General features: G+C 39.6%; 1 protein-coding gene across 1 annotated transcript in view; it reads right to left on the bottom strand.

Annotated features, from left to right (window-relative positions):
• Positions 1–14,749, bottom strand: part of LOC119797916 (inactive N-acetylated-alpha-linked acidic dipeptidase-like protein 2) — an 89,116-nt gene that overhangs the window by 6,354 nt on the left and 68,013 nt on the right. The window contains exon 5 of the mRNA XM_038307180.1: positions 1,698–1,817. Within this exon, the coding sequence (XP_038163108.1) occupies positions 1,698–1,817 (120 nt within the window). The remainder of the gene's footprint in view (positions 1–1,697; positions 1,818–14,749) is intronic.

The raw sequence follows: 14,749 nt of genomic DNA, 5'->3' as shown, positions 1-14,749 counted from the left end.
AACTGGCTTAATGACAAAAAGTAGTGTCCATGGCCTAAATGTTGTAATTGCACATTAAATTATTAAGCTCCTAAATGCAAATCTTTATGCATTTCTGTCAGGATTAAGAATCAAACTTTATTGTTACAGTCAGGATCTTATGCTTTGCTGCTTATATTTTTTTTACCAGTTAGTGGAAATAATTTTCCTGTGTTTAATGTTTATTTGCCGCTCACTCTTTTATGAAAATAGTTTTTCAAAGAAATTGCAAAAAAATAAAAAATCAGGGGTTATAAGTTATATAACAAAAAAGCTGAAACATTATTTTCAACCATTCTTTAATTAATAACAAACAGTTGGATTAAAAGCAATAAATATAAACATTGTTATGCCCATATATTAAATTATTAAATAATTGAGGAGCAAAGGGTTTTTTAACTGAAAAGGTGGTTTATTTTGTCGATTAAAATGTGATTCATTATGATTAATTAACTAAAGACCTTCTAATTAACTGGATGAAAACTTCTACTCACCTCCCACCGCATATTTTTATATAATGTGAATATTCTCTCCTATGACTGAATTAATTTCACCTAACTGTGATTTAACCATGAAGACAAACAGAAGCATCTTGTTTTTGCCAAGCGTGGTTCTACCCGTGCAACGCTGGAGCCTCCGTCACCATCACACACTCATTAGTGAGAGTTCAAGGCTCATCAATCATTTTTCCCCCACTTGTACGTAAAGGGCGGCCATTTCTCCCAGCCAGAGGCGGCAGCAGCAGCACACAATCAAATCTGTCACAAACTAGCTAAAGATGAACAAATGGCTCAACAGCTTCTTGGCAGAACATGATTACATGTTCCAGAAGGTTCCGTGTGATGTTTTATAAAAAGTCTGAATGTGTATAAGCAAATTACGTATAGTCACCATCATTATCACAAGTTCTTTAGCTTTTCTGATGGCCTCCATTCACTGCAAGGAGTCTCTTTAGCAGGGAGGAGTATTTTACTCTACAAGATGACCTGCTTTATTTGATTTGTGAATTCAGATGTATTTTTTTAATTAATTGTAACATAAAAGTGATTAAGATAATTGAATTTATTACACATTTCTGGTGCAGTAAAACCTTTAATTATCCAGTAGATGGAGTTTCTATCCTCAATTATTGTTAACGTCATCTCAGGGTTTGCATCCAGGTTGGTGTGAATAAATTAGCTTTGACTGAAAGGAACACGAAGCAGAATTATGAGCAGTTAATGTGCAAGTAGGCGTTTATGTTTTAATTAGCTGGATTGAAATCCTTATTTTTCTTGACATATACTAATTTATGGCAAAACTGCTCTGAGTTTGGAAAGAATCCAAGAGGAAATAGGGCTAATCAATCAAAGCACAGCTAATGTTGTTTCCTAGCATGCCAAAGGAATCCTGCTGAGGAGTGGCAGATATAGGATATTATACTTTTTACACTATGGTTGAAGGTAAAATATTCCACGAGCATCTGGCTGCATACAGGGATGAACGATTAACCATCAACCTCTTTGTTAGTTGTATATATTTCTGAGTTATTAACATATATCTAAAGATTAAAGCAGGTTTTTCATTGTGGAGAAACCTGGTCCAGCTCATGGCAAATATCCAAATAATAAACCTTAAATCATTTATATGAAGCTCTTATCAGCTGAATCCTGCAGCCGGCGGCTCTATATTGTTCTTACCTTATATAATAAAGGTGCTTGACCAAGCTTGACCACAGCAATCTGGTTTGTGAGGTTCAGGGAGTCTTTTGCTCTTCTCAAATTTTCCACACTGCCGTATTGGACATCCACAAGCTCTCCCTGTGGGGAAAAAACAAGCAGAGCAATGGGATTTTGATTTCTTTCCTAAAATACTTTAATATTTTTTTTTCCAGGTCATAGTTCTTCCATAAAAAGAAAATTAAAAACAATCCACTGGACTTCTTTCCAAGTTAGAAGACGTTTCTCTTCCATCCAGGAAGCTTTTTCAATCCAAAATGTCAGAAATAACGTTTAGTTCCAGGTTTCATCCAGCAGCCCAACAAAGCCTGGTTTTAGTTTAGAAAACATGCAAATAGAAACGGATGAACGGGTCCCCCCCTTTGGAATGGGGGTCGTTTGACTCATTTTGTCAGACTGCAACGCCCCATGCAGATCTAAATGTCTAAAAGGTTGGTCTTCAAGGGGATTGTTGGCCTGGCTGACCAGACAACGTCCTCCACTCTCCTGTACGGGGGGCGGGGCTGCGATTATTTTTATATCATCTAAAAACAACACGGTTAATTGGCTTCTCTAAATTCTCCTTAAACTTAGACATATTTATTTATTTTGTCATTTTACAATAAAAAAATCCCCAAAACAATCCGTGTTTGGTTCCTTCTTTGTTTTTTTTTTGTTTTAAAACAAAAACGAAAACAACAACACAAGCATGTGGTTTTTTGTTTTTTCATTTCTAAAACGAAATTAGAAAAACGGCATTTGCAAAACTGAAAAAAGGGTACGATTTTTTTTAACTGCAATGGTTAAACCAAAGACAAACTTTTATTTTGTTGTTAATTTAATGGACTTTATGGCAGAACCGGAAATGAAGACCTGAACTCCCAACTCATAACTTTTTTAGTTACCAGTAGGTGGCGGTAATGTACGCCTTCAATTCTTGCCAACTGTCATTACAATCCACAAGAAGAAGAACTTTTTCAGTTAGCGCTACCAAAATGGAAACGTTTGTGTTATTTAGAGGGAATCGGCGCATTTCACTGCGAGCTAATGATCTGTTGGCGTCCGACACGTTGTTGCATCTTCGACAGTTGTGCTCCATTCAAAACCTGACACTTATTACCGAGTGATGTGGCGTTCCATGGCGGCTCAAAGCATCACTGATTTCAGAGCGTTTTTCCTCTCTCAAAAAGTCAATAATCAAAGCAGAAAACGGCTGAAGTGCCGCCATTGCCTTTTGTTTGGAAATGGTTTGTTTTGATGCCGTCTTCATCCACTGTAAATGATTTTTCTTTTGCGACTTACTTCATTTCCGGTTCCGCTACTTATTAAAACAACAACATTCATTCATTTAGATGGCAAACTCTATTGATTTTCTCTTAATTCGATTTTTAATTTTTTCGATGGAGGTTTTAAAAAACGGAAAAACAGAAAAACCGCATGCTTGTTTTGTGTTTTCGTTTTTGTTTTGAAATGAAAAAACCAAAGAACGAACCGTACACGGATTAAAAACACTTGTTTAGTTTCTTTGTCTGAATTAGGCTAAGGTGTTTGGGTTAGTGGCATTTAAAGGCCCCTTTAAGAGGCCCAGTGTGCTGGTGGTACACGGTTGGACCCTTTATATTTTTCAGAAGGGCCCTAATTCCTCATTCCTTAGCTTCCAGAGTGCCGTTCCTCATGTAATTTAGAATATATAGAAAGGATAGCATTGATTATGCACATTTTTCAGTCACAATGTCAAACAGAAGTTCTGTTAGTTATGGCTGCTTTGACTTGGTGGACCCTGGAAAAGGTGAATTTAGCGTCACGTTCAAGCTTTGACATTTGAACTCGGTGACATCATCCATGTTTCTGCTGGAAAAGGCCATGAAAAGAGACAGAGGAGGAATAGTTAGCTATTGAAATATTGAAATATTCTACTTTATTTCTTCTGACATCAACAGTGCAGTTTTCACACAATTGGACTTTTCTCTCTTGTTTGTACATTTTTAAGGCTGCGTGTAAAAAGTTTAACTCGTCATCAGTTTTTGCTCCTCTGAGCAGCGCACTCGCTACCGACATCACGCCAACTTCAGGGTCATTTTCTTATCTTTAGTCTGAACAGCAGCATCGTTGCCATGTGTGGATGCAGCACTGAGTTTATGTGGTATGATGTATGATGGAGGTCATCAACAGGGGGTCCGTGACCACTAGGGGGTCCACTGAGGTACTGCATGGGGGTCGAGAAAGTTTTGGTTGATTAGACTTTTTTTTTATATATTCCCTAATGCAGTTTTTTCCACCAACTGAAATGTCTTTAAATCCACATGAACATGAATCCAACAGACTGTAGTAAACAGATAAATGGAGGCAGAAGATGTCTTTCAGTCATCAATGCTCACATTCAGACACACACAGGAGCTCTTTCAAGCTGGACACCGTTTCATTCACAACACCTGTCCCATCAACCAGGAAGCAGAAATACTTTAATAATCCCAGGCAGAGGCGTAGCCAGAAAATTTTTATGAGGGTGGCCAGGCAATAACCAATGTACACTGAGGGGTGGCCGAAAGTTGATAGGCGCCAGAACCTCAGGTTCAATCTAGAACAGGAAAATTAAGAAGCACAACATCTATATTTGCTAAATAAAGACAAACTATAATTTCCTACATCAGTTGCTGACAAACAGACGCATAAATATTTAAAAATCTGTGCTTTCTAGATAAAAGGTATAGTGGATTCTTTCAGGTTAGAGTTTTGGGAGAACATCCTTTCCATTGGTATTACTTACCGACATTTATTAATAATCAGCATAAAACTGATATTTACTACTACTAATATCTACATAAATTGATTATTTAACACGTTTTATTAAAAATAGTTGTCAACAGTTTCACTGAAGACTCCTAGATGACTTGCAGAGACACACAATTTTCTCTTTACCCTTTAAAACACAAAATCTATTTCTGAAAAGAGCATGAAGTCTGTTTTTATTACTTTAATGTTAGTTTATTAATGTGGATAATTAACCACATTAATATATGAAAAATTAAAATGTTTAAAATAATCCACTTGAGTATTACTGCTGCCATCATCTGTGTTCGAAAGGGAAAAAATAGAAGGGGTGGCCAATGATTGGCTAAGGGGGGCCATGGCCACCCCTGGCCCCCCATCTAGCTCCGCCCCGATCCCAGGGAGAAATTACTTTAGTTACATTACTCCATCTGTAATAGAGTGACTATAGGACCAGTTTGATAGAACAGTTTTTCATACTATATATAATTAGGGGGTCCTCGCTCCATCACCATCAGTTTGGGGTCCTTAGCCTGGAAAACATTGAAGACCCCTGATGTATGATTTACCCAACTGGAATAAATACTCTAAAAGTTATTCCAGATAAAGTGACTATGCTGAATCTTCAAGGCAAATAACCACATAGATTGTTTTCTTTTGCTTCTTATTGAAATACTTGTCTGCACTCATGATTGAGTAGAAAGCAAACTAATATTATCTGATGGCATAGTTGCAGATGTTTGTGCGTGTTGCATATCTTTGTAAGTATTTCATGTTGCCCATCAGGGTGACCTAGAAGTTGTCCAGGAAAGTCAAAGTCTTACTTTTTGGGGTCTCTGGCTCTCATTTATCCCTCTCCTACTCGCCGCACCCTCACTTTAACACTCCCTCACCGCGTCACCTGGGTCTGATTCATTTTTCATGTGGCCTGAGGGCGAGTGTAACAGAACGCTGCAGAGGGAAGAAAGCGAGCAAGTGGTAAAGAGTGACTGTGCCAATGAGTCAAAGAGAAAGAAGGAGAGAAAGAGAGAGCACATCGTTTTGCATCAGGGGAGTTCAGGAGAAGAGAGCAGGAGAGATTTATCACTGCTGCCTGCATTTGCATCATAAAAGTCTTTCCATTTAACTTGCAGGCTGGGAAACAGTACGCGGCACAGTGAAATGTAATACTGAATAATCTCTGCACTCACTAAGATGGTTCTGCTTGAACTGGATCCTTCTCTTCCTCCTCCTGGCTTTCATTCCTCTGTTTAATCTTAGCAAGGTAATGAAATTAACGATGGAAGTGACAATTCTGGCTAAAGCGGTTAGCATCATTCTACACCCATTTTTCATTTTTCCTCTCTTAACTATGCGTGTCCTTCACACTAGATTTAGAAATGAGGACAAACAGATGAATATGTTGATAAATGGAATCTAATTATTTAAAACTGCTCTTCTACTGTAATTTATAACCACTTCCTTTCTAGATCAAGGCCACATTTAAGTTTTAAAAAAGCATGTTTTATCAAGAACTGCAAGTCGCATTGGAACTCAGTCCTTGTTCCAAGGAGCGATGGGTAAAAGCAAGTATTTTTTTTTCTGTACAGTGAAATGAGTACTGCCATACAGACTGATACGTTTCTATCAGTTTGTAAAACAAAAGGTGAAAGACAATCTTAGGGTAAGCACAAACAAAGACATTAGCGTTTGTCATCATCAGTGTTTGCAGTCTTATCTGATAAACCAAACACAGAGTAGGACATATTTTCATCTCTTTGTCTATTTTCTCTCATCTTAGATCAATTGTCAGTTTCTGGACATAGGTCAGATATTTTGCCCAATTACAAACAGAGAAACCAATACTATAGCACTGCCACATGCTAATATATTTGTCCTCACCTTCCAAAGGCTTAAAAAAAGAATTAATAGCACAGCATAGGAGGGCCAGCAGCTAAGGGCAAGATTCAGATGTACAGTTAACCCTACAAAACAAAGGGACACACCTTTAAAGACCAAAGTAACCAGATTCTGGACAGAGAAAACAGATGTTTGAAAGAGGCATCAAGGAAGCCATCTTTGTGAAAAGATGAAAAACATCACTAAAAAGTGGGGGAGGATCTCTGTTTCAGCTTCCAATCATTTACATTTCAGTGATGAAACAGCATCTTTTTTTTTTTTTTTTTGTCATTGCACTGTCACAAGTACAGCTTTATCCAGTAGCCCAACAAAACCTTGTTTTTTTGGGTTTTTTTGTACAAACATGCAAATAGAAACGGATGAACGGGTCCCCCCCTTTGGAATGGGTGTCATTTGGCTTCTTTGTTAGCCAGCAATGCCCCATACCTGTCTATGTCTCTGAAAGGGGGGTCGTTAGAGGGAATAGTTGGCCTGGTTGACTAGACGAGGTCCTCTGTTCTCCTGTATGGGGCTGCGATGATAGCGGGAAAGGATTAACTCAATTGCTGCATTGTAGGTTTTTGGAAGCTGAAAGTTAGAGAGTTCTTGGGTGGGAAGCGAAACGTCTTCAAATTTGGAAACAAAGTTTATTTTTATTTTTTGGAATGACTATGACCTGGATGACTGACCATCTTTACGAGCAAACTAAGCTAAATTAAGCTAAGCTAAGGAAGTTACATAAACACGTCCATTATGATTGAAAAGACCAAATACATAGGCCGGGCACAACAAAACACTGACAGAAGAACAACAGAGGGTGGCTAACTGATTAGCATCTGACCTAGAACCTCCATGTTGGTTAAATACATCATCGCTCCAACTACTGGTGGAGCAAACTGAATTAACAGACTCCCGGATAGGTGTCAAAACGTCTTAAAAAATTGGAGAGGGTTTGGTTGCCTTCCAGTTTAAGCTAGTTTGTTACCATGACCTAGATGATTGAAAATTCACTCAGGAATCTCAACAAAATACCTTTCATACGACCTTTGTGTGATCAACTTCAAAATACGACGTTAAATGGCTTTGATTAAACATTCTGACTACCAAGTAAGACCTTTATCATATTTGGCCTTCAAAAAGCTAATCCCACTTTTTTTAAAAGTTTTATTTTGTTGTTGTCTTTTAGTTCCTCTAAGTCATATTGCAAGGCCCTGCCCAGATGAAACCTGGTGTCGGCGTATATGACAAACGTCCTTCTTATATAGGAGGCCTCAGACGAAGTGGCTATGAAACCAACTTTATTTGAAGCCTGATTGCAGAGCGGATAAGTTTGAATCTAACCCCCCCACCCCCCCAGGTTCTGGCTTCAAACTTATTCACTCTTGGTCTTGTTACAGCGTCCACATAACTGGGTATAAAGACTGGAAGCCATAGCGTCACATCTTATATTTGTCACAAATACATTTCCATGTAGCCAAAGAAGAAGCTCCTTCTTGGAGGTGTTGGGTAAAATAAAAGCGGGAAAAAGCTGTTTTTATTACGCTGCAAATGCTTTTTCCTTTGAATGTAGAAACAGAAGTAGTGTTACTTGGTACCAATGGAATTTCCCATTGGGAACCTACTAGCACTAAGTTGCTAACTGGTTAGCAAGATGCTTTAGACAAACCGGCAACAACCAAACAAACCTTCCGCTACAACAATCCCGCCCCCTTGATAATCGACCAATCACGTTCACTTTAATCACTCGTGTAAAGTCGTGCACCACTCGGGAGAATTCGGAAATGCAACATTTTGAACAATTGCTTCTCTTCAACTTTAAAACGTATTTCTCTAAAATCTCTGACTCAAAACCTCTAAAATCTAGTGTCTCAAAGCTGTTACTGGACTCTTGTCATGCACTGCTTAATGTGAAGAAGGCCTTTATGCTAACTCAGTAGCTCAACCTTTAGCAGGGATCCTATTCCTGTTCTTCATGCACCAGCAACAGTAACAAACATATCTTGGTTAGGGAAGGATCTGAAGGAGAATATTTACTTCTTTTTTATCTTCCCTGCTGTAAATCAGGTGGTGCCTGAAAGGGCAACCCCATTTTTTTTATCTTGATCCAGGCAGCAGGAGGCCAGATATAGCCTCCTGTAAAGGGCAACACTTCATACATTATATCCCAACACTTAATGAAGGTCCCAAATACATCTTATTCTCAGACTGGTCCACTAGAGATGTCAGCGATTGCCCCGGGGTACCTGCCCGACAGTTTCAGGTGTAACTCTGTTTTTTACCTTAGGAAGGGTTAATGGGGAGTGAAATAGTCCGATGTATGCCTGTCCCAACCTGTCCAACTGACTGTTAACTTGGCAGGGCTGCTGGTTCTATGACAGGATAGACCCAGCCTTCTATACCTTTGTTTGCACAGCTATATTGGCCCATCCTTCCTCTGCATTCCTTTACCCACTATGTGATGTTTCTCTACCAACACTTATTTTTCAGCAAAGCTTGACTGCATTTATTCAGACCTTTTCGAAAAGGAAATCCCTAAACTCACTTTTTAACATTCCAAACTGCAGACATGCATGTTTATCTCCATAGTATTGCACGGATTTGGTTAATACTTGTACCAGAAACCATATGTCATGTTAAAGTATAGCATTATATGCCAAGCGTCCATCCTGAGTCATTACTTTGCTTTTACAGAGCCTAAAAAGAACGTTTACAATGATAGGGATCCATAAACATATTTCTATGCCATCGCCATCTGCTGACTTTACTTCTTCACATATGTGTCAACCTGACAGTACAGAACAGAAGTAGCCATTCAACATTTCCCCACTTTCCTTGATGGGCCCTCGGCTGGTCCTAGGCTGGACCCAATAATTCCTTTTTAAACATCAATCTTTGTGCAAAAATATTCTGTCATGATTTGTGGACAATAAGATCTAAAGAGAAGCACCATCTCCTGGTCAGACCCTGTAATCCACTGAAAAGGGTGGAGTCAGAGTTAAAAAATATGCAATAGTTGGAGGGGACTTTGCTGCCATTGGGCTGGCGTTTGACTGGGAAGGGCCGTTTTAAATGGCTGCTACTATAGATTCTGAGCCTTTTGCTCTAATTTCAGTGAATGCCGACGATCATAATGTAATATGATGGCTAATAGTCTTTTATCCATCGTGGTGCCACTCCTTTCAGCTAAGAACAGGAAACTGAGGCTACAATTTGCACAAGCTCATGGAAATTGGACAATAGCAGATTGGAAAAACGTTGCCTGGTCTGATGAGTCTCGATTTCTGCTGCGACATTCGGATGGTAGGGTCAGAATTTGGCGTCTACAACATGAAAGCATGGATCCATCCTGCCTTGTATCAACGGTTCAGGCTGGTGGTGGTGGTGTCATGGTGTGGGGAATATTTTCTTGGCACTCTTTGGGCCCCTTGGTACCAATTGAGCATCGTTGCAACGCCACAGCCTACCTGAGTATTGTTGCTGACCATGTCCATCCCTTTATGACCACAATGTACCCAACTTCTGATGGCTACTTTCAGCAGGATAATGCGCCATGTCATAAAGCTGGAATCATCTCAGACTGGTTTCTTGAACATGACAATGAGTTCACTGTACTCAAATGGCCTCCACAGTCACCAGATCTCAATCCAATAGAGCATCTTTGGGATGTGGTGGAACGGCAGATTCGCATCATGGATGTGCAGCCGACAAATCTGCGGCAACTGTGTGATGCCATCATGTCAATATGGACCAAACTCCCTGAGGAATGCTTCCAGCACCTTGTTGAATCTATGCCACGAAGAATTGAGGCAGTTCTGAAGGCAAAAGGGGGTCCAACCCGTTACTAGCATGGGGTACCTAATAAAGTGGCCGGTGAGTGTAAACTTTCTTTCTTTCCACTCCTCCTCTGGGAGCTGCTGGATGATATCACTTCCTCTTTTACTCACTGTGTCCATGGTCAATCGCATGCATTCAATTATATAATGTTATGGTTAATATTAGCAAATGTTTAAGTTTTCTAACAAATAAGAAAAGAAACAAAATTAGAGAAATGAATACAATGAGTCAATAGGGTCCAACAATTCAATTAAAAAGCCTCTTTATTCAAACAAACTAAATAACGGGTGTAGGAATCGTAGTCAATGACATGGCCCTTTAATATATAAACGTAAACAGTTTTATAATAATTTTTTTTAACTCTCCAAAAGAGATGAAGACAGGGTCGCCTGTTGCCAGGCAGGCAGCTGGTCAAAGGGCAAGAGTAACCAGGGATTTACCACTATGTGATTAACTATTCCAAAGGCAATTTATAACGGCTAGGACATCTAACAGGCATTAGATTGGACAGTCCAAGGACGCTGGGTTATTTGGAAAATAACATGCTAACTCTAAGCTACAAAACTGGCCCTATTTCCATATATATAAAAGTCAAATGCCTTGAACCTCAAACACATAAAAAAATTGGTTGTGAAGAAAGAAGCACCCATGATGTTATTTTTTTTCTTTGCGAACCTTTTCTGTCTTCCTTTACAAAAAAGATATTTGGAAAGAGTGAGTCGGTACTTTCTAGAACTGCCTTTTGCTGGAATTACAGTTGAACGCCTTTGGGTTATGCCTCAACCACGTTTGCATATTCAGTCTGAAATTTCTGTCAATTCTTAGCAAACTAGATCAATTCTAAAGTGTTGTTACTGATTCAGGCCTTCAGATCTAACCTTTGGCAGGGACATGCATGCAGATATATATGTATAGCAACAATAAATCATTTCCTCTCCACTGTCGCTACAAGCATGCTTAGTGAGAGGGATTTCTGAAGAGTCAATGAGTCGATGCAATCAGCTGGTTTTCCTTAGATAGAAATGACATGATGTGAATTAGCGCTATAGAAATAAACTGAATTAATTTGAATAAAGGGATTTATTATTAATTCATTTTTTTCTTCATAAGTGTCCTTTCTAAGGAGGATAATGCCAAGATGTCCATGATTAAAAATTGATGAAGTTATAGCAGAAGAAATTAGTATTTTTCGCCCTTTTGCTACATTTCAGGTTTCCTTCAGATACAATTTTCATTTTTTGTGATGAATCAACAAGTGGAAGGAAATCTATTGGACATTTTAAAATTTTTAACAAATTAAAAATGAAAGAGTGGCAAAATGAATGGTCTTCTTTACTTTCAGAGCAGATCTGTCTCCAGAAGTTGAGTGAAGATCCATGAATGATCCAATATTGACCTAAAAGACTGATGATCGATAGAATCCACCTGGGTGGAATCAAGTCTCCGTTTAAATGCTCCTGCTCTGTGATCGTCTCAGAGGTCTGTTTAAAGCGCAGAGAGCATCATGAAGAACATGGAACACAGCAGGCAGGTCTGAGATGCTGCTGTGGATAAGTTTAAAAATCTGTATCCAAAAAGATTTCGCAGCTTTAAACATCCCAAAGAGCTCTGAGCAGCGATAATATTGGAATCAGAGCACTGGGAATCTACCAAGACCCGACCGTCCCTCTAAACTCTCAGACTGATCAGAGATGCAGCGCAGAGGCCCATGATCACTCTGGATGATTCTATGTTATGTTATCTATGTACACTGGGCTGCTACAGATACTGTTTTATACCATGCACTATAACTCTGCTATCCTGTATTATCCCTTACTATTGACTGTGTGCATCTGGAGCTTCACCTTGGTGGGGCGACTTCTAACTGCCAGTCCATGTGAGTACCTTCAGTAAAGAACCTGTGTGGACGAGAGGCTGCTCGCTGTAGAACTAGTTCAAGTAGTTGGGCGGAGCTGAAGTGGCTTCAATCTCACTCGACCAGCCTCAGTCCCTCCCAGCTGGAACCTTTGGGCCATTTGGCTGCTATTTGCTGAAAAAGCCACAGAAAGACTCTTGCTTTGACAGAAGCAGTGTAACCCTCGTTAGAGCAATCAGGGACAGGCCCACCAAAGGAAATCTGGCACTGCTAAAGGAGCTACAGGAAGTTAGCGCCTATACCTTTTAGGGTGTGTGCTTTAGCATGGTGGCTAATTGCTGAGCTAATGAGAAGCACAAAAGGCTTTCTACTGTCTGGCTGTTTATGGCCTCAGTGAGTGACAGTCAGTGAGTGCAGCTTTGCCTCATGCAGCGTGATGTCACAGCAGCAGGTGTGCTGTAGAGGCAGAATGATGTAGTTCAATGGCAGGCTTATCAGAGCAAGCAGCATAAAACCTCCAACCCTCTAAAAATGTACAAAGCAGTAAAATATCACAAGAATGATAAATAACCTGTCACTTACATTATGATCCATGAGATAAATTGGTGTATGGAAATCATTTTATGGGTTATTTTGATTAATATCCATCAACTTGAACTGGTCCCACTGCGAGTTCCAGTTGGCATGTTGGACAGTGATTGCTCCCCTTAAAGCTAAGATCATTGGATAATAGGTTATTTTGAATATTATATAGAAAGAAAACTTTGAATCAATCTGACTGGATGATCTAGTGAACTGGAAAGTGTCCTGAGATGACATGACTTAGATTTCTACTTTTAAGGCTAGGCTTAAAACTTTCCTTTTTGATAAAGCTTCTAGTTAGAGTGGCTCAGGTTATCCGGATCTATCTCTATAGTTCTGCTGCTATAGGCTTAGACTGCTGGAGGACATAGGGACCCCTTTTTCATCATTCTGCTTCATTCTATCTCTGTTCTCCCACTCTGCAGAATCTGTTAGTTCAATCTCTAACGTTCTGCTCTCTCTGCTTTTTCTCATAGTAGCTTCATCTGGTCTGTTCCTGTTTGGCTGTGACTCCATCCTGGAGATAAATATCAGCTGTGCTGCTGCCATCAACACCTTTGTTTCTAGATGCTGGAGCTTGGCCTGTTTTCCAGTGTAGTCCTGTTTCTCTGACTGTGACTAACTGGATGTGCTCTCTTCATCCTCTGACATGGGAGCTGGCTCGGAGCTCGTCTGCCTGGCTGTGTGTTTCCTGGACGGGGCCGCCTGTGGAGCTGGTTGACAGTCGCCTTTTGTATCTATGCTTCTTTTTCTATGTCTGCTTCTGTCTCCTTGAACCCCAGTGGGCCTCAGCAGATGGCCGCTCACACTGAGCCTGGTTCTGCTGGAGGTTTCTTCCTGTTCAAAGGGAGTTTTTCCTCTCCACTGTCGCTACAAGCATGCTTAGTGTGAGGGATTGCTGAAGAGTCAATGAGTCGATGCAATCAGCTGGTTTTCCTTAGATAGAAAACTTTGAATCAATCTGACTGGATGATCTGGTGAACTGGAAAGTGACCTGAGATGACATGATGGGAATTGGAGCTATAGAAATAAACTGAATAGAATGACTTTAAGGCTTGTGCAGTCTGTCTGTCCATCTACATGCCCTATATATTTTGTGAAAACACTGTTTAGGTTCAGCCACTTTATTCCAGGCAGAGAGTTGAATGAAGCTGGGAAATAATCTCATGACGGGTGACTGTGACCCTCCTTTTGCTTCGACTTCCACAGGAGGACAGCAGGATGGATCAAGTAAAGCAGGGAAAGGAGAACAGAGGGCGGGGGAGCGAAGAAAAACTTGGTATTCAGAGAACGGCTCCAACTTTTCATCTGCCCTCAGGCCGAGAGGGGGGCTCAAGGGAATAACAAGCTTCTCCTTCAACCCTTTTCTCTGTTCCCGGGATACAGAGAAGTAAAATCCTCTAAAAATAGTGTGACGGCATTTCTTTGAATGTGTGTGTCTGGTGCCAACGCAGGCGGACTACATGCATAATGACTTCCATTAACCTTCACACTCTGGAAGGATTGTGGAAAAGATTAACCACGCATCTAGTATGACTCAAATGCCATCTTTTCAAAGACTTTTTATGGTTTCCATATTTTGGACTCTGTTAACTCTACACTTATGAAATCAGTTCTTATCTTTATTATTATGATTATTATGTGTAAAATACCCGCTGCTTGGAATCATATTAACCTTGTTTTTCTCCTTTTTTTAATTAAACCTCCCTGACTTTGGATTTTTTTAAATTCACATAATAAACATGCTTATTTATATGTATCATTTCTATGTTATAATGGACATATATTCAGTTAACATCACAGTGATAAAATACCAGACTTTGGAGATGTTAATAGAAGAGAAAATTAGAAATTACTCTAAAACTTTTCACATATGAAATTCAAATGAAAAAGAAAATAAATAAGAAGGTAAAAAAGCTCAACAACCAAGTCACATAATCCTTCAATTCTATTCTATTCAGTTTATTTCTATAGCTCCAATTCACATCATGTCATCTCAGGTCAGTTTATAGATCCAGATCATCCAGTCAGATTGATTCAAAGTTTTCTATCTAAGGAAAACCAGCTGATTGCATCGACTCAGTGACTCTTCAGCAATCCCTCACACTAAGCATGC

Source organism: Cyprinodon tularosa, unplaced genomic scaffold (genome assembly GCF_016077235.1).
Source record: "Cyprinodon tularosa strain WSP-4 unplaced genomic scaffold, ASM1607723v1 ctg601, whole genome shotgun sequence".
Taxonomy (NCBI): Eukaryota; Metazoa; Chordata; class Actinopteri; order Cyprinodontiformes; family Cyprinodontidae; genus Cyprinodon; species Cyprinodon tularosa.
This window is presented reverse-complemented; position numbering and strand designations above follow the sequence as displayed.